This window comes from Micromys minutus, assembly GCF_963924665.1.
Source record: "Micromys minutus genome assembly, chromosome: 21".
In the NCBI taxonomy this organism is placed as follows: domain Eukaryota; kingdom Metazoa; phylum Chordata; class Mammalia; order Rodentia; family Muridae; genus Micromys; species Micromys minutus.
In genome coordinates this window covers 4443062-4466226 of record NC_137956.1, presented here as the reverse complement: position 1 = coordinate 4466226, position 23165 = coordinate 4443062, and the positions used below count along the sequence as shown (strand labels likewise).

The 23165-nt window shown below is 40.9% G+C and overlaps 1 protein-coding gene across 5 annotated transcripts in view; it reads right to left on the bottom strand.

The window, feature by feature from the left end:
- The window catches only part of SLTM (SAFB like transcription modulator), a 44648-nt gene extending 30136 nt beyond the window's left edge, over positions 1 to 14512 (bottom strand). For all 5 annotated transcript variants that reach the window (XM_080934030.1, XM_080934031.1, XM_080934032.1 and 2 more), the window contains exons 1-3: positions 14314 to 14512; positions 13319 to 13406; positions 1515 to 1579 (exon numbers count right to left, since the gene is read on the bottom strand). In XM_080934030.1, the coding sequence (XP_080790156.1) occupies positions 1515 to 1579; positions 13319 to 13406; positions 14314 to 14475 (315 nt within the window). In that variant the 5' untranslated portion in view covers positions 14476 to 14512. The remainder of the gene's footprint in view (positions 1 to 1514; positions 1580 to 13318; positions 13407 to 14313) is intronic.
- Between the last annotated feature and the right edge of the window lie 8653 nt (positions 14513 to 23165).

Genomic DNA, 23165 nt, shown 5'->3' with positions numbered 1-23165 from the left:
ATATTAAGAACTAAAGGTACATTCAGGTAGAATTATCAAAACAAAAAACAAAAAGTTCCCTTTGCTCTTCTAGATATCACAAGTTGTTTTAAGGCTGACACAAAGGTGCCCTTCCAAGCAAATGGGCCATCTCACTACTCTCCTCAATGAAGCATGTGTCTTCCCCGACATTCCAAATGACTGATACAAATTAAAACCCTACAAAACTAAAAGTCCAGGGGCCTGGAGCAATGGCTCAATGGTGAAGAGTGCTGGCCACTCTTCCAGAGAACCTGAAGTTCAATTCCCAGCACCCACATGGTAGCTCACAACCATCTGTAACTCCAGGGGATCCAACATCCCCCACACAAACACTGATGCAAACACACACCAATGCATATAAAACAATGATAAATCAGAAACCTATGATTTTACAAATTGCAATGTTTTTGAACTTACAATTTTTGTTTAATCACACATTAGTAAATAGGAAAAAAAATAACAAATAAACAGACCCAATAAAAGACACAGCACAAGAATAACAGACATCAAAACTTAAAGAGTTCTTAAAGGCTCAATCGAGCTGACACAAGAATGCAATCACTAAGTTTAGTTGCTCCCCCGGCAAACAGTTCCTAAAACTATCTCAACTAACTTCTTCCAACTCTGTGGTGTGGGTATATGTGGAGCAGAGATGAACCGGAGCTGGGCCATAGGAGCTACAGGCAAGAAAGTGAACATGAGCGGACCTCATGGCAGAATACACAAACACCGAGACAACTGTGACAAAATGAATTAACTATACACAGAATCCAGAACAAATGAGAAAAACGCACACGATTGTAAAAGAACTGTGATCATTAATACCTGCAGATGCCAGTCCTTTAGACCCAATGAATAGCACACCACTTTCCATTGAAAGAAACAAAATAAAATACCCAACTACAACTTAAAACAACTTGCTGTTCTGTAACTGTAATACACAGAACACCATTGCCCCAATCATTATTACTTAAATGTTCTGTTTTTTATGTAAATTACTTTTTCAGTGTAATTTAAAGGGCATAACAGATTCTTTATTTGGTTTTTTTACTAGGTAGTAACACATCAGCAATTTTCCCTACACAATCAGATCCTGCCTACCATAGATATAAAAGCTAATGCAATGAACAGACTGAAAACCATACCAGCACCTTCCTGTGGGACTAACACACCATCACCCTGCTTGTTCCCAGATCCTCATCTGAGTGCCCAAATGCATGGGTTAGGGTTAGCTTTTTTTTTTTTTTTTTTTGAGCCAAGAGTCTGTTATAATCTAGGCCTGCTTCTGCTAGGAATAAAAGTGTGTGCCACCACACCCAGCTTAAGTTTTTCTTCATGTCTCTCTTAGCTAAAGAGTTGCTTCTTTTATACCTCAATTATGAGAGCTCGTGGGCTTGCCAGTATTTAATATGTACTTCTGTGTCTACTATTCCAATCAATATCCATGAACTCATCCCGCACAGCAAACACCCTAACCTTGATTGACACTTTACCTTGACAAAAGCATCATCGTCCACAGAAGCATCTCCACTCAGCTCATCTGCTTCTTGTTTTTTACCTGTGAAAGAAGGAAAATGGGCTAACAACAAGTATTTTATTACTTTAAGAAAAGATCATTCTACACTTACTCTGTAGTATCATTTCCACTCCTAGACTCCTCTACAAAGCTAATTCAAACAAAAAACACCTGGACACAGCTATCCTAAACAAAAACAAAACAAGACAAAGAAAGCTTTACCAAAGCCATGCCACCTCACTGACATGCATGCTGCCCAGAACCCACCAACCTCAGCTCACCTAATGCCAATGGTCCATTTTCCTCATGGACATATATTCTCTATCTCCAGTTCTGCCAACAGTAGCAACACCTTTCTACAGTATTTTATAGTCTATTTATGTAATCAGATACATAAGCCAAATTCAAAACTCAATGTCCATAAAATCCTCAATCCTCCTCTTATAAAATAAAATCTCACACTTGACCAAGCACGATGGTACACATCTGTGATCCCAGACACGTGGGAGGTGGAAGCAGGAGGATCAAGAACTCAAGTTATTTCTCAAGCCTGAAGCTAACCTGGGCTACATGACAGAAGTCTATCTCATCATCTTCAGAACATGCCAGTTGATACAAACTGCCTAGATCTGTTTCTAGGACATTTCACTTCTCCACAAAGGGAAAAGGTCATTTGATGCAGTGGCTGCCTGGATGTGCTTTTCCCCAAAGCCTCAGAACAGCAGTCCTAGCCACTTTGGCATCAAATGCTGCTTAGCTGATGTGAGGCAGGAGAAACTTCTAGATCCTCCACTGTTCAGTAGTCCTGACCACTTTAGCATCAGGGCCAGATGACACTTAGCTGATGCAAGGCCAAACTGACTTCCAAATGCAGACTATTCCCAGCCTCATGGTAGACTTTAAGATTTCCCTTCTCAGCCCTCATTTTCAAAACTATGTTATTTGGTGAAATTTATAGAGCGCTACTCTAGTTGAAAAATAAAAAAGTCCACAAAGCCAATGCTAAGTTTCTTGTGTCTTCAATATAGCCCCCCCAAAAAAACTACCTAAAAATCTGTAATGTACCATAAATGCCATCTTTAGAAAATCACAGACACTGAAACTTTAGTATTTAAATTTTAACCTTTCTTTCCCATTTCTTCCGAAACATAATAGATATTTCCTTCTGAGGCAAACTGAACTGCATTTTCCTGTAAAAAGTATCAACAGTGCTGCTGCCTAGGCTTAAGAGTCAGTGACCCCAGAGTCTAGCTCTGGCTAAATGTTAAAAAGCTGGTCTTTCCCGTATGCCCTAACCACCACCACAGCCTTCTCTCTGACACGTTCACCCTTTCTGTGAGAGTGAGAACAGGAAGCGCAATGTAAGAAACAAGGCTGGGAGTATGTGCTTCCCATTTACTCAAGTAGCAGCTCATGCCTGTGAGAATATATAAATTCTTTAACTCACTATGTACCTCAGGCTGGCTTTACAATGCCAGTGATCCTCCTGCCTCAGCCTTCTAGTGCCAGGGTTACAATGCATGAACTACTGCCCTTCATAGTCCTGTCATTAAAATGTACCAGTGTGTTGAAGAAATCTAACAGCAGAAGTACTGCTTTTCTAAAAACTGGATGCAAATAAGCTAATTATTCTATTATATCAGAGAAGAGCATCTGTTAACAAAAATATTCACAAGCTGGGAGAGATGAGTCAGCAGCTAATAGCACTTGCAACTCTTACACAGGACCCAGGTTCTAGTCTCAGCACCCATGTGGCATCTCACAACCATCTGCAAGAACAGTTGTTCCAAGGGATGTGATGCTCTCTTATGCTATGTCCCAGTACCAGACAGGCATGCAGTACACTTATGCACAACATGTATGCACATGCAGGCCAACACACACATTAAAAAAATTTTTTTTAATTTTAAGGATGTTACCTTTTCAGAGGAAAAGATTTTTAAAACCTCAAGCCTGTATCCCCCCTACAAATACACGGCCCCAAGTAGCCTAGAGGACAAGGCTTAGGGAAAACTCCTTTATTTGCTTCAAAAGTGCTAAATTTCTTTTTGTAACTAAATGTGTCATACAATTTACAATGCACTTCTTAAAATTACTTTTTACCAGGCATACTAGGATACATCAGGCAGGCTCCACTGCTTTACAAAAGAGAAAAGGAGCTTAGAGGCAAGTAACACGTTCCAAACCAGCAATATCATTTGCTAAATTCTCCATTCCAGTGTGAGACTCTTTTAGCCCACTAACAAGGCATTGTTCCAGGGAGAGGCTGATTCAGTTTACAGCCGCTAGCCTCCGCCCGGTGCACACAGCAGGCCGACTCCAAGGGGAAGGCCACTTACTTAAGTTTACTTAAAGGAAGCTCAAATTACACTTCAACAAAAACTACCAGTAGCTGTTGGTTGTCCTGAAGCTGTTTGTATTCTGATGTTAATTCTGCTTCCTCAAGAAGGATTTCCCCTGAAGGGCAGCCAATCAAGTACCTTCTCCCCATTTTAACTGGTCAATAAAGACTAGAGACTAGCTAGCTTCCAAGACACTTCCCATCTAGCCTTTCAGACTGTTACAGGCTGAGCCATGAACTTTTTCAGCACAGACACTGGACGGCAAATGATACCAGCTAGCCTTCCTTTGACAAAACCAATCTTCTTATTTCCCTTCTTGCCCCCCAGAAAAAAATTCTAAGCCCCAATTCTGCAAGAAGCAATCAAAAGATCATAATCCCAGTTCCTGAGGTCGGGGTAGATGGTTTTGGTTATTTTGTGAATTATAGATATGTTGTCATTTTAAGAGATGATTTGAAAATGTTCTATCTTTGGACAGGGAAGAAACGAGACAGCTTAGATTCAGGGATTTCTACCTTTCCTTTCCTCTTCTCTATCGTTCCTTAGGTAAAGAAAAAGGGAATACAGTACCATTATAAAAATTAGACAAATAGACAAATAGAAATAGGATATTAAATGTACTTTTTAAACAAAGTATTGCATAGCTATAATCTTACATTGGTAAAAATCTTTATATTTGATGCAAAATTGAAGTTATAATTTCTTTCACTAGTACAGAATTTATATATTGATACTGGTTTAAGGTTTTTATTGGTATAAATCTTTGTATATTGATAGAAAATTTAAAATTAATAGTTACTCTTACACAGGCATTGTGCCTATGCAACTCATTTGAGAACACAAGGCTTAAACCCACCCCAGTCCTTTTAACAGCTGCTAGTACAAACTGTTTAGGATGACTAAGTACTGTAGCCCATCAAGTACTGAGGTGATCTCCTGAGAACCTTCTCCCCATTTTAACTGCTCAATAAAGGCTACAGCCTGTGACTGGGCAGTGGAAGGGGAATGTGGGGCTGGAGGGTTGAGTGAAGGTGGTACAGGAAAAGATGGTACAGAAAAAGAGGCAGCAGAAGAATAAGAGGGGGGAAAGAGAGAAGACAGAATAGGAGGAAGCCATGTTGGACCAAAATACGTGACCAGAAGAAACCACAAGTAGCTGGGGTCTTATAGCTGGGGAATAAGTTAGTAGAGTGTTAGATCTGCCCAATCTAGGCTTATAGCTTACAATTATAATAAACAGATTGTGTGGTTTTATACAGGCTTATTGGGATTGGAAATTCAAGCATCAAGTAGTCAGTGCTGTTGCTTACATGCTTCCTGCTGTCCAGACTAGACAAGAAGTGGCTCTGTAGTCGCATACTTATAATCTGAAGCGCTCATGCCATAAACTAGAAAACTGAGGCTGAAGAGTATATTTAAGCCGAGCCCAATTCCATTCCCAGAAGCCAAGATCATTTAGGAGCTAAAATGGATCAGGTGCTCAATTATTTCTCTGTAATAAATAAAGGCTCCAAATCAAAAAATTTAAAAATGTAAGCTGTGGGTGCTGGAAAGATGGCTCAGCAGTTAAGAGCACTGACTGCTCTTCCAGAGGTCCTGAGTTCAATTCCCAGCAACCACATGGTGGCTCACAACCATCTGTAATGAGATCTGACGCCGTCTTCTGGTGTGTATTAAGACAGCTACCCCATACTCATAAAAATAAATAAATCTGTTTAAAAAAATGTAAACTGTGAGCTGGGTGGTAGTGGTCTACACCTTTGAATCCAACACTCATGAGGCAGAGGCAGGTGGATCACTGAGTTTAAGGCCAGCCTGATCTACTGAGGGAGTTCCAGGACAGCCAGGGGTATACAGGGAAACCCTGTTTTGAAAAACAACAAAAACAAAAAAGAAAGTAAAGTGTGGAACTCACAACAGTTAAGTAACTTGCACTAGGACACACAGTCAAGAAGAGGTAGTGGAGGGTACAAAGAAATGTCTGACAGATGTTCTGCACTGTTTCTAGATGACATTTTACACAGGAGCACTACATGGCTACTATATCTTTATAAACTTTAAAACCACAAGGACAAGACTGGGCAACACAGCAGTGAGACTGCGGTACACAGCATTTGAGAAAACAGAAAACTCATTAGCTTTTGATCGTTTTCATAATTTGTAACTCTGGGTTTATTTAACTAATGCTGAATTTGAAATTATATTGTAACTTTGTAACTGTTTCCTCTATGAAAAGTTATTACCACTCCACACAAATACAGCTAACCTGCATAAGCTACCTTGTGCACCATACAGTGGAAATCCCAGATTGGCTCTACAGCCAGCAGGTGTTCATGTGTCCTACAACCCCTGACTGATCATAACAGGCTAAGTCGTAGGTTAGACACTAGTAAGCCCAAGGTCTAGATTTCTATTAGGCCTAACTGGGACAAAGGTTAAGAAGTAACATAGAAGTCAAAGTCTCCTGTCAACAAGGCTAGACTAACTTTAACTGATGCCAAAAATTATATCTGTAGGTTTTTGTGCAGTCACGGATGTGAAAGGACTTCAAGAATAAACAGATTCCAATAATACTACATTTAGCAAACTTCATTCAACCGGTAACCATTTCTGCCTGTGCTAATAAGGCAACTTTACTTCCTGTGTCCTTCAGGAAATCTGGCATGTAGCACAGAAAGGCAAACGGGCTCAAAGGAAAGTGGCATGATGACAAGAAAGGCTAACTCAAGGAATGAAGACTGCATGCGCTACTTTCCAGTGCTTTAGTCAGTAAACATTGTCTGGGAAAAAAATAAAAAGTGAAAACAAATTAAAGCCATAGTAATGATTCTGAAATACATAAACTTCATCAAAATGCTGAGGGGTTTTGTTTTGTTTTCTTGCTTTTCAAGACAAGGTTTCTCTGTATAGCCTGGCTTGCCCTCAAACTCAAAAATCACCCTGCCTCTGCCTCCCAAGTGCCAGATAAAGGTGTGCACCACCAGTCCCAGCTTTCAAAATGCTACTTGAGTTAAAAAAAAAAAAAAATCATATAAACCAAAGTTGACAAACTGGAAACAGTCTGTGAATGACACTGTGTAGGCAATACTTCTTAATAAAACCTTGAAACAGCCATGTCTAAGAAGTGCACACTGAGAGGCTTTGCATGAGTGAGTACTCTAAATGTTCTGAGTACTAAGTTAAACTCTCACAATCATTAGAAATATTTGTACCTATCTGGCTTTGGTGGTGCATGCTTTTAATCAGCACTTGAGAGGCAAAGGCAGGAGGATACCTGAGTTCAAGACCAGCCTCATCTACAGAGTGAATTACAGGACAGCCATAACTACACACACACACACACACACACAAAAAAAAAAAAAAAAAAAAAAAAAAAAAACTGTCTCAAAATAGAAAAGAATATAAAAGATAAAAGAAATATATTTGTTTAATGTAATATATGAATGGTTACATCGAACTGGATAAATCCAGATTATAAAGAGCTGGCTTTTACCACAAAACTTTCTTTTAGTTTTCACAACTTATACATTTCAGAACTAGATATAAAGGTTCTTGGTTACAAATTGGTTTTTCTTCTCCAAAGATAAATTGGTCCTTATCAAGGTTTACAATTTTCCTTAAGTTCAGAAAAAGTAACAAAACAAAATCCACTTAAGTAGATTTTAAAGTAGTTTTTCCAAGTTACTTTACCCTTTGAACAGAGCCGCTCCTATGAAACGCAGATAAGGACTGGGTTATAAAGCTAGCTCAGTGGTAGAGCTCTTGCCCAGCAGACACAAAGCCTTGAGTCCATCCCAAGTTTAGGGGGGAAGAAAGCTTAGTTACAAAATTTCTGTTGCAAAGAGTATGGTTTCCAAATGACCACTGACATTTCCAGCCAAAACCTCCTCCCAAAACCATCCAGGCAGCCTAGGATTTTTTTTTCATTACATTTTATTTTATGTATCTGTATATGGGCACATGTCCTAGAGTCAGTTTTCTCTTTCCACCATATGGGTACCCAGGATCAAACTCAGGTTGTACAGTAAGTAGCAGGCACCTTTACCACTGAGCCACCTAACAGCCCCACCATACAATACTTAAACCAGAAATATTGCCTTATGGTAACTACTGACATGAGCTTTAGGTACTCTTATTTAATTTTACTTTATTCTTGAGACAGTCTCCCTATATAGCCCAGACTGGCCTCAAAATTAAAACACCTGACCTCGTCCCAAGTGCTGGGATTACAGGAATACATACATCATCATACCCAGCTACATTTTAGCTTCAATTAACTAGCACTGAACGAATAGAACCAAGTTTCAGGAAGTCCTTGTACCCTGTCTTAAATATAGCAGTCACTGAATGAGTTTCATTTTTTTCAAGATTTATTTATTTTATGTATGTGAGTGCACTGTAGCTGTCTCCAGACACACCAGAAGAGGGCATCAGATCCCATTACAGATGGTTGTGAGCCACCATGTGGTTGCTGGGAATTGAACTCAGGACCTCTGGAAGAGCAGTCAGTGCTCTTAACCCTGAGTCATCTCTCCAGCCCAAGTTTGATTTTTTTTTAAAAAACATAAATACACACACATATATATATATATATATATTTATGTATATAGATGCATGTGTATTATATCAAAGGTGATTCATATTCATCAAAACAAGTTAATATACAAAGTATTTAATTTTAAAGTCCCTTAAATCTGTCATCTAAAGAAAATGAGAACACACACACAGATTTAGGCCAGTGAAAGGACCAAGTTGATACAGATCAGTAGAACACCTGCCTAGCATGTGTGTGAGACCCCAGATTCTGGACTGACCCTAACACTGAGAAAATAACTAAACTAGTACATATGAAAAGTAGTAAAACTTAATTGAGTTCCTAATAGGTATGGCTAAAGTTTATGCCTGTCAACTAAAAACAGTTCTAGGGCTGGAAAGATAGCTCAGTGATTAAGAGCACAAGCTACTTTTGAAGAGGACCCAGGGGTGGCTCAACTATTTATTATTCCAGTTTCAGGGGATACAATGACTCTTCTAGCCTCTTTAAGGTACATAGCCTTACATAAGAGGCAAAACACAAATAAAATAAAATAAAATTTATAAATCTAAAAGACTCTTAATGCTATTATGTATGTATTTAGTTTTGCTTACATTTCAGCACAGCCGTGAGAATCAAACAAAAGCCATGAGAATACAGGCCATACAAAAACTGATTCGCAGAGCACCCCAGAAAAGGCCCTCTAGCCCAGCTGCACATGAGAACCACCTGGCAGCTTTCTTTCTCAGGTGTCTGCACTTAGCATGAAGGAACTGGGAACCTGATGTCTGTTTTTGAAAATTCCAATGACTTAAGTGCAGAGGACAGACTACTTAGATGATGGGTGTCACACTACGGAGGCCAGAGTGAGAAAAATGAGAGGAAAGTGATTGTTTTCAGCCTACAGTGTAGAAGTATGGTAAGAGAGCACCGAGTGTGTGGTGTGGGCTTATTTCAGTTGTTGAATAAGAAAACTATAGGCCTGGAGTGATGACTCGGCTGTTGCTCGTCTAGAAAACCCGAGATGGGTTGCTAGCACCCATATGGAGGCTGAAAACCTTCAGTAACTGTTGGAGTGAGGTTTTTGTATACTGTATAAAGATTATGCTTCTACTTCTCACATGCTGATTTCTGTGCTGGCAGAAATCTGATTACAGGCCATTTCATAAATAACAGGCTTTGGTACTGTCATTTATGAAACATATCCTCCTGCCTTAGTCTTTTGTAAATGTTGTTCTCCACCAGCTTCTGATTGGTCAATTAAAGAGCTGAACAGCCAATGGCTAGGCTGGAGAATTAAGAGGGGGACTTCTAGCCTGAAATGGGAACTAAGATGAACAAGTAGAGAGCCATGTGGCAGAATGTAGGCCAGGCCATTGTCATATTGGAATAGCTGAGAATCTGCACAGCCACAGTGCCTGAAGCTTACAATAAATTTAAGTCTCCATGTCATTATTCAGAGCTGGAGTGGGCATTGAAAGGCTGTTTAGTTACATGTAAATCCAGATTCTGAGCTCCAAGGGATCAAATGAATACCTTCTGACTTCTTTGAGCATGCATGTGATGCACATAAAGACACTCAGGCCAAAACTCACATAGATAAGATTTTACAAATCTTTTTAAAATTTGTAAGTAAAAAATATACTTAAGCACAATGACATTCAAGATGGTAGGATTATGAGCTATTTTTGCACCTTTATATTTTTCTGTATTATTTGATAAAAAACAAAACATTCCACCTTTATGACCTGGAAAACACTAAACTACTATTCCAGAGTCCAAGAGCTGACACAGAGGTAACAAAGACGAGTGCAGCTTAGGATCTGCACAGTGCACTTCAGAAGCTGACAACACCAAGGACCCTTCATTCTGTCAGAAGAGTGGCCGATGAAATAAGTCAATAATCTACATGAGCTTTAAGCCGTTCAATCTTTTCATTAAAATCACATGCCATTAACACTAATAAGATTTCTTTTCTGAAATGCATGCACAACCAACAGTTTATGAGTTCATAAAATAAATGTAAAGCTTTCAGCATGTGACATAGAAAAGGCAGCAAAGTGCTACCCTGGCACAAGCTGGCCACACACACGATGTTTGATATCACAGCTGAAAAGGAGCAAGAATACCCTTATTGATAAACAATACGTTTTAATGGCTGAGACAAATGAACTAGCTTTGTGAATGAAATGACATACAATCCCAGACATGAGAGGCTATTTCAGCAAGGGTCAGGAGGCTTTCAAATGCAGCTCCAGCTTGGTAACAAATTAAGGAACAATACAGTGAACTGTGTAGTCTCAAAGCACACTTCACATAGTGGGTATCTAAGGAGAAAGCACTGTGATCCTGAGATAACCTGACAAATGAAGCAGGCAGCAAGAAGTATTTTAGAAAGTAGTAGTTACAAAGACAATAGCCTTCAAAACATATTCAATAAACATCTGAGCACACATTACATGCCTCTGGCCATTAGAGGTGTAAAGGTTATATCCTGGGCCTCACTGATCCCTATAGTACAGATCTTTCACCTTAGCAGGCACGGGAGAAGCAACTGTGAAAATCCTGTGCGCACTCCAACTAACACCCAACACACTGTACAGCAGGTAGTGGGCAGAATGACCATGCACTGGGAGTGAACTACTCCTAGTTGATAATTTTGAAAAGTTTTACAGAATAAAAACATAATATCTGTGTAATTTTCTCACAAAAATATTAGGTTTCAGACATTTGTACAAACCAAAAATCTGTATTATACTTATTTCTATAGAGGAAAATCCTACTTTTTTTAAAGCCTGCATGCACGGCAATTAAGCTATCATATTTAATTCTGAACACTGTACTGACTAAATACATAATTTGCTAAAGTTTAGAGGTAATTTTAAAGGTTGAAAATCTAAAAGGAATCAGATACAGTATCTCTGAGACAAGGCAGGGGAGCTTTAGTTCTACCTGTTTAACTGCTTTCATAATACACACCCAAGTAATATGATAGTGGCTCTCAACAGGAGAAGCTCTCATCTAGGTTACTTATTAAAAAGTTCCCAGGAAAGAGACTGTGAAAAAAACTGAGAACTAATCCAAGATATAAACTATTTGATATTAGCTACATGCTATTACAAACACCAGAACCCACTACAATGCAATCCATACCATAGACTTTTGTCCCTGTAACTGTGGAGCTCAAACTATATTCTATTCTGTATTTAAGATGATTGTAAACCCCTTTTCCTCTAACCTGTCTGAGCATCATCATTTAACACATTTTAGGTAGAGTAAGAAGAGTGAGGGATTGAACCCATGGTATGTCCCAGAGTTTTACCCCAAGACCCAACATAGTTTTTTACATATATACTGATTAAATATATACATGTGTGTATATATATGGCCAGAGCTGTGAATATAAAACAAAATAAAAATTTCAAAATCAAACAATAAAAGCATGTGAACTGAACAAATCAGATGGCACAATCAGAGCTGAACTCATTAAACACAGCTTGTCAGCTGTCACAATATACCAAATAAATGTCAATCAGAAACCTATACAAAAACAGTCATTCCTGACATATTCTTTTTTCATATGAAATAGCTCCTACTTCACCAAAAGCTTCCAAGGTGACATAAATGTATCTCTGTAAATGTAAGCCTCAGGTCTTCCAAACGGCTTAGTTAATCTAAAGCTGTATTGCCATACTGGCATTCCTACTGACGCAGGAAACCCCATCCCTTTCTAATTTCTATAAGCACTCACTCTGGAATCAAGAAATCTCAGTGAGCTGACCAGGTCCCAAGACATAGTTTTTAAGATCAAAATTGAAGATTCTCTTCTACTAAATTTCAATCATCTTTGGTTTTTGGAGACAGGGTTTCTCTGTGTAGCCCTTACTGTCTGGAACTCACACTGTAGACCAAGCTGGCCTCCAAATGATAGTTGCCTGCTTCTGCCTCCCAAGTGCTTGGATTAAAAAATAAAAAGTGTGTGCCACCACCACTTGGCCCATTTAATCACCTTATTTCCATTACAACTGTGTATGCATCAGGTACAGCAGTAAAGAAAGTTAGGTTATTAACAAAATGACACAGGAGTCCATGACTTATTCTGCCTGGAAACTACAGACCAAGCATCAGACAGCTATTTGTCTACCCTCTACCACCGTTCTTCAGGAGAACCAGAAATTTGCAACTATTCAAATAAGATTATACTCACCACATATTTTTAAGAATAACTAACTCCCATTTATTATCAAAATATCCATTTGAAAATTAGCTTTCACTATTCACACCTGCCCTGGAAATACACAGAGCCCAATTTAAAAGTTACACCATTTAAAACCCTTGACTATCCCCATATCTTAAAACTTCTTTAGCTAATCAGTTGTGGGGTTTTTGCTATTAGTATGATCAATGAGGTCTTTTCAATTTCACTGAAAACTACTAGACTGCATAATGGAATAAATTCGCAATGAGCAGTATGTCAATTAAAACACTAAACATAAAGGTTACAGAACTTTGAATATACTAGAGAGAACAGCAAAGAGCCAAGGAAAGGTCTGGTAGGAAGTTCACCAAAACTCTGCCAATTGTGGGGCAAGGTAGACATGGATCAAACTGTATTTTATTCTTCAGACATTCCTGCTAGGATGGCTCGGTATGCAACTTAACTTTGTACCTTTCTCCAGAATCAATAAAGAACTTTCTCACTTTCTGGTCATCTTCAGCCAAATCTGAAAGGCTGCAAATTACTCGGAGCCTGGTGACAGTGACTTTTCTTCCTTGACCCAAGAAGGCAGAGCGCCAGAGGGAACAGCAGAGAGCAGCAACTACATACACAGGGCGAGTGGTACAGAGCAGAGCCAAGTCATAAACCAAAATATATTTTAAAATATGTTCAGAACTCGTAACAACCTTTGCCTTTGGTTGGTTTCTTGTTTGGAGTATCAGTTGAAACAGTTAATTCAATATTATCTGGATCGCCTCCTTCCTCTTCAATAGCCTACATTAGAAAAAGAAGTTAATATGCTACACAAACTATCTAAACTTATTTTATAAAATCTTAATGAAAATAGATTAGCAAACCTTCAGCCTCAAGACATTAGAATTGCCAGTTATTTTACAAACCGACTTCACAAACGAGTAATTATGCTACACAGAAAGGGGTGGGGGTGGGGGTGGGGGTGTACTGAGTATTGAAATGTCATGGAACTTGAAATTCCACCCAGTCGATGGTTACATATCACTTATACTGAACAAGAACCTAAATATGTTCCATTACAGAAAAGTTTGTAGCTACTTAAATAACGAAGAGTTTTCCTAATGTGTATTGCGTACACTTGTTCCCCTCTCCGATTCCAAGGCTTCACGCGTATAAACCTGAAAGCTTAACAGGGCTGAGAACGTGGATGATTACGCTGATGCAATCAGAAATTTAAAATTAAAAACAAATCAATTAAAAGCCTGGTTGGGGGGGAAAAAAAAAAAAGATGAACCTTCCTTCTCATCATCTCATCAACTCCCACTACCGATTCCTCCGAACAGGGGTGAAGAAACGGTTGGGCACAATCAAACGGTAACTTCGGCCAAGTCAGAAAACTAACCATCGCCTCGGAGCCGGAGCGATGCACGCGCTGCGCACCGCCCGGAGGCCGGGGTACCCAGCGCCGCCCAGGGTCTGCAGCTCCAGCCTCCGCAGGCCTCCGAGCCGACGGAGAGGGCGTCCCAGGGGAGGTAGGGGGCGCGACCGGCGGCTGCTCGCGAGGCCGCTAGAAGGCCAAGCTCCTCGCGGAGGCGCGGGCCTCGCGCGTCCGGCTCTTACAGGCGCCACACGGTCCGCCCCGACCGCGGAAGCGCAGCAGCTAAACGGCACGGCCTACGTTGCCCTGCGCGCAGCGTCCGGGCCTCACCTGCTTCAGCCGAGAGACCAGTACCGTCTTGACCCCGTTGATGTCCAAGTTGCGGCGCTTCAGCTCGGACCTGAGGTCGATGACCCGAAGCTCGGTGATCTTCTTCCCTTCCGCCTGCCCTGAGGCGGCTGAGGCTACCACGGCCCCGGCAGCGGCAGCCATTTTGGGAAAGCAGCGCGCTGCCGAGGCAGCGAGTGGGCTGCAGGGCGGCGGCGGCGGAGGAGGAGGCAGCGGCGGTGGAGGCGGTGGCCGCGGCAGCACCAACTTCCAACCCGGGCCCCGGGCGGCCAGCGGCGCCGCGCTACGCTGCGCACAATGAGCCGCTGACCACGCCCCCCCGCGGGGACCACGCCCCCAGCTCAGCTACAGCGCAACCTGCAGCAGCACCCGGATGACGGGTGCGCGTGCGCACTAAGCAGGCAAGGAGGGGGCGGATCAGTGGCTCGGCCTCTAGCGTGGCCCCTTACTGTCTCCGCGCGTCGGATCACTCAGCTGTCCTCTGTGCCACGGTTCCCACCCCTCCATTAGCCGCCTTCTTATCGCATCTCGAACCTAGAGCTATCGCCACATGAGAGGCACCCCACAGTACAGAGTAGGTGCGTCTCCACCGGAAGAAGTACGAAACCACCGCGGAAAGGTGGTCGGGGTGCACTTGTGAACTTAGGTCGACGGGTTCCGCCTCCGAACGCCCAGCCAAACCTCCTAAGGCTGAGATCCCTGGGGACGGTGTCACGTTGTGACCCCCCCCTGAAGCTTAGCCCCTCTTTGACCGAAAACTACCAGGAAATTGTCTTCTTCGCGTTTGCCCCAGATTGCCCATCCTTTTCGGCGGGCCTGATGGCTCAATGAAATTATTCACAAAAAGAGATTAGCTTAAAATTATATGTTGCCCTAATTCTATACAGAATTATCTCTGCCCTGTGCCCCCAGCATGACATGTCCTTGGCATGTCAAGGACAGGACCACTTGATGGAGAGCTAGCCCATACTAGTGAGTATAGTATCTTAGTAATTTTAGTATTATTAATCATCACAATATAAATATTTATAGAATAAACACAAACTTCGATAAAGTTAGGCTACACAGGGAACTGAGTTAACATTTTCTGGTGGCTGATGTGTTTTGTAAACCCAAGGATGTGTTTTGTGGAACGCGATAAGGTGCGGTGGGAGGGGCTGCCTCATCGAGCCAATGCTGAGGCATCCCCACCCCCAGGTACCAGCCGTAAGACAGGTCTAGTACAGAATAAAGTTTATTTGGGGGTATAGGAAAGGGAGCTAAGAAGGGAGTAGAGGCAGAGAAAGAGGGGACAGAGAGAAAGAGAAGGAAAAAGCCCGACCAGTAACACGTGGAGAGAAGGGGGAGAGGGAGAAAGGGGTCAGAGAGAGCGAAGCGGGAGGGGCAGACATTCCCTTTTATAGCAAGCCAGGCCTACCTAGCTGCTGCTAGGTAACTATTGGGCGGAGCCTAGAAGAAATGCTAAGGTGGTGGGTTGGGGAGGAAGGGTTTTTTGTATTGTTTTTTACATCTTTCTTCAGTTTCCTAGCTATAAAACTCAAATTGGACCGGGCAGTGGTTCTATCCTAAAACTCTAGTAAAGATGGAAGTAGAGGAGAGATTGCAAAAAGGAAAATTGTCCTTGACCTCCACAAGTGGTTCATGGCACAGCCACCCACATGCACTTAATAACACACATAATAATAATAATAATAATAATAATAATAATAATAATACATTTTTATACAGTGACTCAGGATGTATGTAACTCTGACTGGCCTTGAACTCTCTGGATAGATAAGAAGACCTAGAACTAATAAAGATAGATCTGCCTGCTTCAGCCTCGAGAGTGCTGGGTTTAAAGTTGTGTGCCACCATACATACAAACATTAGGCCCTAAATACATTTAAAAAGAAAATACTATTCGAAAAGGAATGACATTATCTTGGCAGAATGACACACACCTTTAACCCCAGCATTCAGGAAGCAGAAGAGGTAGATTTTTGTGGGTTCAAGCCATCCAGGTCTACATAAAGAGTTCCAGATGAGCCAGGGTCACACAGTGAGACTCTGTCTTTGATTGATAAATAAACAAACAAACAAACAAACAAATAAATAAGGGAATGACAATCTAGGACCAGCAAAATGGCTCACCAGGTAACAATGCCCAAGGTAGAAGAAAAGAATCAACCCACAGCTGGCCTCTGGCCTCCAGGCATATACTGCTGTGGTGCACAAATGCCTACATTCACACTAATAATAGGAATTTTTATTTTTATATGAGCCACTTGCTGTGTATTAAGCTTTTAACACTTACGTTTTCATAAAAGATTATCAGTAAACAAATCTATGTTCAGAAGTATTTGGTATCTTAAAAGGCAGACCTGAGCACCTTCATGGAGGCAATGGGAGGGGAGGGGGGGTGAGAATGTGGGAAAGGGATAACATTTGAAATCTAAACACAGAGAATATCCAAGGGGGGAAAAATAAGGTAGACCTGGTTCTGAGAAGACAACAATGCCTTATCTGCCTTGGGCTGTTAACATGTACACTTGTAAATGCTGAAGACTTAAACACCAACTGATCTGCCCACATGAATCTTTACTCTGATATCAAAACACTAAATCAGAAAAATATGCACAATTACAACTCTAGACAGTGAAATGAAGTAGATGAACATAGCACTGTGAAAGCCTGCAATATTTGTAAAATAAATAAATAAACCCTAAAAATGGATTGAATAGTAGTACACACCTGTTGAAATGTGATTGAAAGTTCAGTGCCATCCTAAACTAGGGAAATCTTGTCTCAGGGGGGGAAAAGCCAATAACTAGTTCAAGAACATAGACAAAATTGAAAATCCCAAATGATTCCAAATCCATTGCCTTTGAGAAATTCCAAGTTCTAATTTATGCTCTGATATTTAAACTGTGTCACCTTCTTGTATGTCATTGCTCCTGACATCCACCCTCACATGGGCTTGTAAGTCTTACCTGTCTTGAAATGTCATTACTTGACCCAGTTATTTCCTATTGGCAGCAAATAAATTATTGTTTCCTTGTCCTAATGCAAAGTGTGAAACTTCTGGTAATGTCAGAGAAGGCCGGTGATACACAAAAGATTTACTCAGCTGTCTTGAAGGGTCCAAGGATGTTGTAGTACTTGATTCCTTGTACCTGAGTTTGAAATCGGGAGGACACAGGGAGAAGGAGACTAAAATCTAAGGAGATGAGCCGACCATTTGAAGTTAAAAAAATAAATAAAAGATTTGTTAATACTGAAAAAGTATTGAGACATTACACATTATTCCTAAGTAGTTTAGTTTGTTTGCTTGTTTTTGTTGTTTGGTTTGGTTTGGCTTAGTTTTGGTTTTTTGAGACAGGTTCTGACCATGTCCTGGAACTTGCTCTGTAGACCAGACTGGCCTCAAACTCAGAGGTCTACCTTCCTTTTCCTCCCAAGTGCTGGGGTTAAAGACATGAACCATCACAGTCTGACTTTCTAAGTAGTTTTTAAAGACAAAAGGTGAAGGAGAAAAAAATTAAAGGCTGTCCTGGGAAAGAGGCCATGCCAAGTTTTGTTTTGAGATGTTAATGTATTACATTCTGGAGCCAAAGAAATCTTGCAAGGACTGCATCTGTGCTTCAGATCCTGTTGAAAACAGCGTATGTCCCCAGTACCCATGACATTTTAGTATGAGGGCCACTATTACTCAGGAAGAGCAGTCTACATCGAGATACAAACCTTTACCTTTGTTCACAAATATTTCTATAAATACCAAAAACTGTAAGGTCTAGCATCCATTCAAAATCACAAGGAAACAAGATCCTATGGCTAGAAAGTAGACTAATTGCCAAACAAAAGAACAGACCATTGACTTTCCACATAGAATGATCAGATGCATACTGAACATGGAGGCTGCCAAAACTTAAAAAGCCAAAGAAAGGCTGCATATGGTGGTCCATGTCTCTAGTCCCCAGCAGATCTCTGTGAGTCTGAGGGCAGCCTGATCTACAATTGAGACTTACATGGGTTGGAGAGATGGCTTAGTGGTTAAGAGCACTGACTGCTCTTCCAGAAGTCCTGAGTTCAATACTCAGCAACCACATGGTGGCTCACAACCATCTGTAATGGGATCTGATGCCCTCTTCTGGTGTGTCTGAAGACAGATACAGTGTACTCACTTACATAAAATAATAAAGACCTACCGAGGGAAAAACACCAAAGAACTTGAAGTTATAAAGTGTTATTGCAAATCTGAGCCGAAAGTAGAAATTTAGGAACTAGATAATACTATAAATGAAACAAGAAAAACATGAGTGTGTTTTTCAGTAGAAAACTAACAATAAAGTGGTCTAGTTACCTGGGATCGGAATGGTGAGTAAGAATAGTCTACCTCGACTGAATAATGAGCTAACGCAGAACTGTAATCCTACCAACCTGAGAAGCTAAGGCAGGAGGACCACAAGTTGGAGGCCTGCATGGACTCCAGAGTTCAAGGCCAGGCTGAATAACTTAATGAGACTCTATCTCAAAATGAAAAAAAGCTCAGTTGTCAGGCACCTGTCTATCATACATGAGGCCCTAGGTCAATCTCTATTACTGGATGGGTGGGAAGAAGAATGAACAAGAGGGAGAGGATGTAGCTCAGTGGTAGTGTTTGCCTAGCATATGTGAAGCCTAGACTTTGATCCCCAGTACCGAATATCAAACCACCAACACCACCACACTGCAATTGACTATGGAAAGGGAAGGGGGTGGAAAGTACGAAGGAATCTTAGTATTTTGGCAGGAAAAAGATCGCAAACTCAAATAACTTAAGAGGCACAGGCAGGTGGATCTCTATGAATTCGAAGCTTGGTCTGCAAAGCAAGTTCCAAGGCAACTAGTGTTACATAGAGAAGCATTGCCTCAGAAAACCTTAAAAAGACACAGGTAGGAGCAGGCTGTGGCTCCAGGTGAGAGCTGGACCCCCATGGGAACTCCATAGCAAAGCAGCAAGGTGAGGGAAGGGGCAAAACAGTATAGACAATCCTCTATACATGACTTTATGGAAGTTGTTGGGACTGTAGGATGTGTTGTCAAGGGTTCTGGACACAATGTAAGTATAGAATAACCAATTGCCTTTCATTGCATCATTTTTTAACAAAATAAATCTTTGGAAAAAAAAAAAAACCCACTGGGTGTGGCAGTGCATTGCTGCACCACAGGACCGAGAAAGCCAAGGAGGGGTGACAATGAATTTCAGGCCGGCTTGGGCAACAAAAGCAACACCCTGTATCAAGCCAGACCAAAAAACAAACAAGACAAAACAAAACCCAAACTCACTGTTTAAGATCACCAATTTAAAGTCGCATGACCTGGTTCCATTCTAAGGACAAGCAACAATTCATTCACAAGAATATAAAGAACACCAAGTGTCCAGTAGCAAGGCAGCCGTCGGAAACACTACATGGAAAACTGAATCAGTATTAGGAGAATTAAAGAAGACCTAAATAAAGGGAGAGATACCTAGTCCCTAGATTTTTAAAACACTTTATATTGTAAAAAAAATATTCATTCTGAATTTATCTATTTAATCAATATAATTCCAATCAAAATACTAACCTCTTTATTTGTTGTGTGAGCAGAGCAATTCATTTGGATTTTGTATGGAATGCAAATGTCTAAAAATGATCCCTCCCCCTCTCTCTCCCTCCCTCCCTCTGTCTCTGTCTCTGTCTCTGTCTCTCTCTCTCTCTCTCTCTCTCTCTCTCTCTGTTGCTTTCTCATGCTCCTGATCAAATCCAGACCTCACTCTTGCTACCTAAAATGTTTAAAGGAAAAACAATGAAAATCAGCATGTGTTCTATGTGCACCAAGTATTATTGTGGAATGTGGTATTAACAGAGATACGAAAATGGGGCAAAATAGAGAAAACTGAGACAGGCCAGTGAAGTTGATTTTTAAAGTTTTATTTTGTGCATATGAGTTTTTTGCTTCTATGTAGGTCTGTATACCACATGCAAGCAGCTTTTCTGGAGGCCAGGAGAGAGTGGCAGATGCACCTGGAGCTGGAATACAGGTGTGAGCCCCCTTGTAGATGCTGGGAACCAAACCCAGGTCCTCTGCAACAGCACCCAACACTCTTAACTCCTGAGCCATCTCTCCAGCCCCATGCACTTGATTCTTTTTACCCAGTTGGTGCTATAGAGCATCGGTGAAAAGACAGATTTTTTTTTAAATGAATTTTTACACTGAAGCAAGAGAATCACCATGAATCAAGTGTGATTACATAATGAATTCCAAGCCATTGTGGCCTCCGTGTGACATCATGTCTCAAACCAAAACTGTTTTGCAATTTCTATTTACACAAAACACAACTGAATTTCACGTAGATCCTAGATCTAAATATGTGTCAAAATAATGATTTTTTTTAAGCCAGGCATGGAGGCACACACTAAAGGCCAGCCTGGTCTGAATCGTTTTAGGCCAGCTAGGACTATTTAAGGAGATCCTGTTTCAATAAGAACAACAACAACAACAACAACAAAATGATAATAATAATTAAAGATTATCATGCAAAGAATACATGAGCACACCGCCAGTTTCAGTGTGCAAATATAATATGGATATGTAAGTGAAAAGACACACAAGGCAAAATGTCAGCAGTGTGTGCACAGTGACTTATGACGGAAAACCTAGAGATGGCACATCCCTGTGTTTTGTTATATGACAAATTAGGGACAGTGGTCAGGTTTTTCTGTAACAGTATAGTTTTTTGATGCAGGAAATCTTTTTCAAAGGATCCTTTTCCATTGAACTGAGTTGCCAAAGGGAGAAGTAAATCACTAATTAGTTCATACATGTGTCTCCTCAAAGTCACTTTGGGAGTGTGTACTCAGGATTTTATAGTAGGAAAAGACTTAAGTACACACAGAAGCACAAACAGCAAAGAAAGGGACTTACAGAGATGACTTCAGTGTGACTTGGGGATGGAACCATTGGTAGCGGGCTTGTCTAGTGTGCAAGCACTTGGGTTCCATCCCCAGTACTGCATAAAACCAGGTCTTCTGGTGCTCACTGTAACCCTAGCACCCAGGAAGTAGAGAAGAATCAGCAGAGGCAGAAGGATCAAAAGTTCAAGGTAATTCAAAGCTACATATTCCTTCTTTTTTTATTTATTTAAGTATATATAGTTCTTTCAGCATCCTTTTGGGATTGGGGGGGGGGCAGGGTGTTTTCAAGACAGGGTTTCTCTGTGTAGCTCTGGCTGTCCTGGAACTTGCTCCATAGCCCAGGCTGGCTTTGAACTCAGAGATCCACCTACCATTGTCTCCCCAGTGCTGGTATTAGAGGCATGTACCACCACTGCCTGATGAAGCTCCGTATTCTTCTGAAGCCTGAGCTAACACAATGCAACACCAGTCAGCATAATGATGATAATGAATATTTCTCTTAAATTTCAGTAAAAAAGTCGTCAAGACTTGAAAATGCACTTTATCAAAATAAAAATTCAAACTTTATATATACACACATAAGTATATATGACAAGTACATTTATTTCAAATACAATGTGTATACCAATAATTAAAATGTACATGAAAACTGGAATCAGCATCTTCAAACTGATGCCTGTCTTTAGATCCCAGAGTATTATCTAAGGCAGAGAAGATAAATGATGGCCTGGTGGGGACTCATTAGTGCTGAGAGAAAATACAGGTGAAGCCGTTAGCAAGCATCCAGGCTAATTTAAGAAATCAGAGAAGTGAGTATTTCTTTTACCCAGACACGGACTTGTAAACATGTGCTCTATTGAAAACCAAATACAGCCGTGTGCCACATAACATTTTAGCCCTCGGTGGTGCCATACGATTGCATTGTTCAGGGCTGGAGAGGTGGCGGAACAGTTAAGAGTATGTACCACTTTGGCAGAAGAGCCAGTTCAGTTTCCTACCCTCAGGTCGCACTGCCCACAACTGCTTATAACTCTGGCTCCCAAGAATCTAACACTTTCTTTTGGCCTCTGTCAGTACCTAGACTTGTTTAGGCACACACAGACACACAAACATGTACATGATTAAAAATAAAATAGTTTTTAAGCTATAAAAAAAAAGTCCTATCAGCGGTGATAGCACAGCCGTCGGGTTTGTGTAAGTACTCTCTCTGATGCTCACGGAATCACTCAGGGATGCAGTTCTCAGATCTTATCTCTCCTGTTAAGCAACACATGACTGTGCACATAGCATAGTATTTGTATGCCACACCTCACAAGCCGCCCAAATGTCAATTAACCGGAGCGTAGATAAACAAATTGTGGTCTAGTCATGCAGTGTAATATTATCTAGTTCTCAGTATGAAGCAATTATAGTTTCCTTCAGCAATATGGTTACATTTAACAGAAATGTTGGGAAAAAAAAAAACCAGAGAGACTAGGGAGATAGAATATGGAAAGATACCTAACTTCAACCTGCAGTTTCTTCATGTGCCCACTCACTTAAAAGGCAGAGGCAGACAAATCTCTGAGTCTGAGGCCAGCCTGGGCTACAAAGTGAGTTCCAGGACAGCCAGGGCTACACAGAGAAATCTTATCTGAAACAAAAAGGGCAGCAGAAGGGCTGGAGAGATGGCTCAGTGGTTAAGAGCACTGACTGCTCTTCCAGAGGTCTTGAGTTCAAATCCCAGCAACCACATGGTGGCTCACAACCATCTGCAATGAGATCTGATGCCCTCTTCTGGTGTGTCTAAAGACAGCTACAGTGTACTTATAGATAATAAATAAATATTTTTTAAAAAGGGCAGCAGAAATATGATTGCCCTATGAAGGCTATAGCTCACTGTAGACCATGTGCTCAATGAATGGAAATCTTTGAATT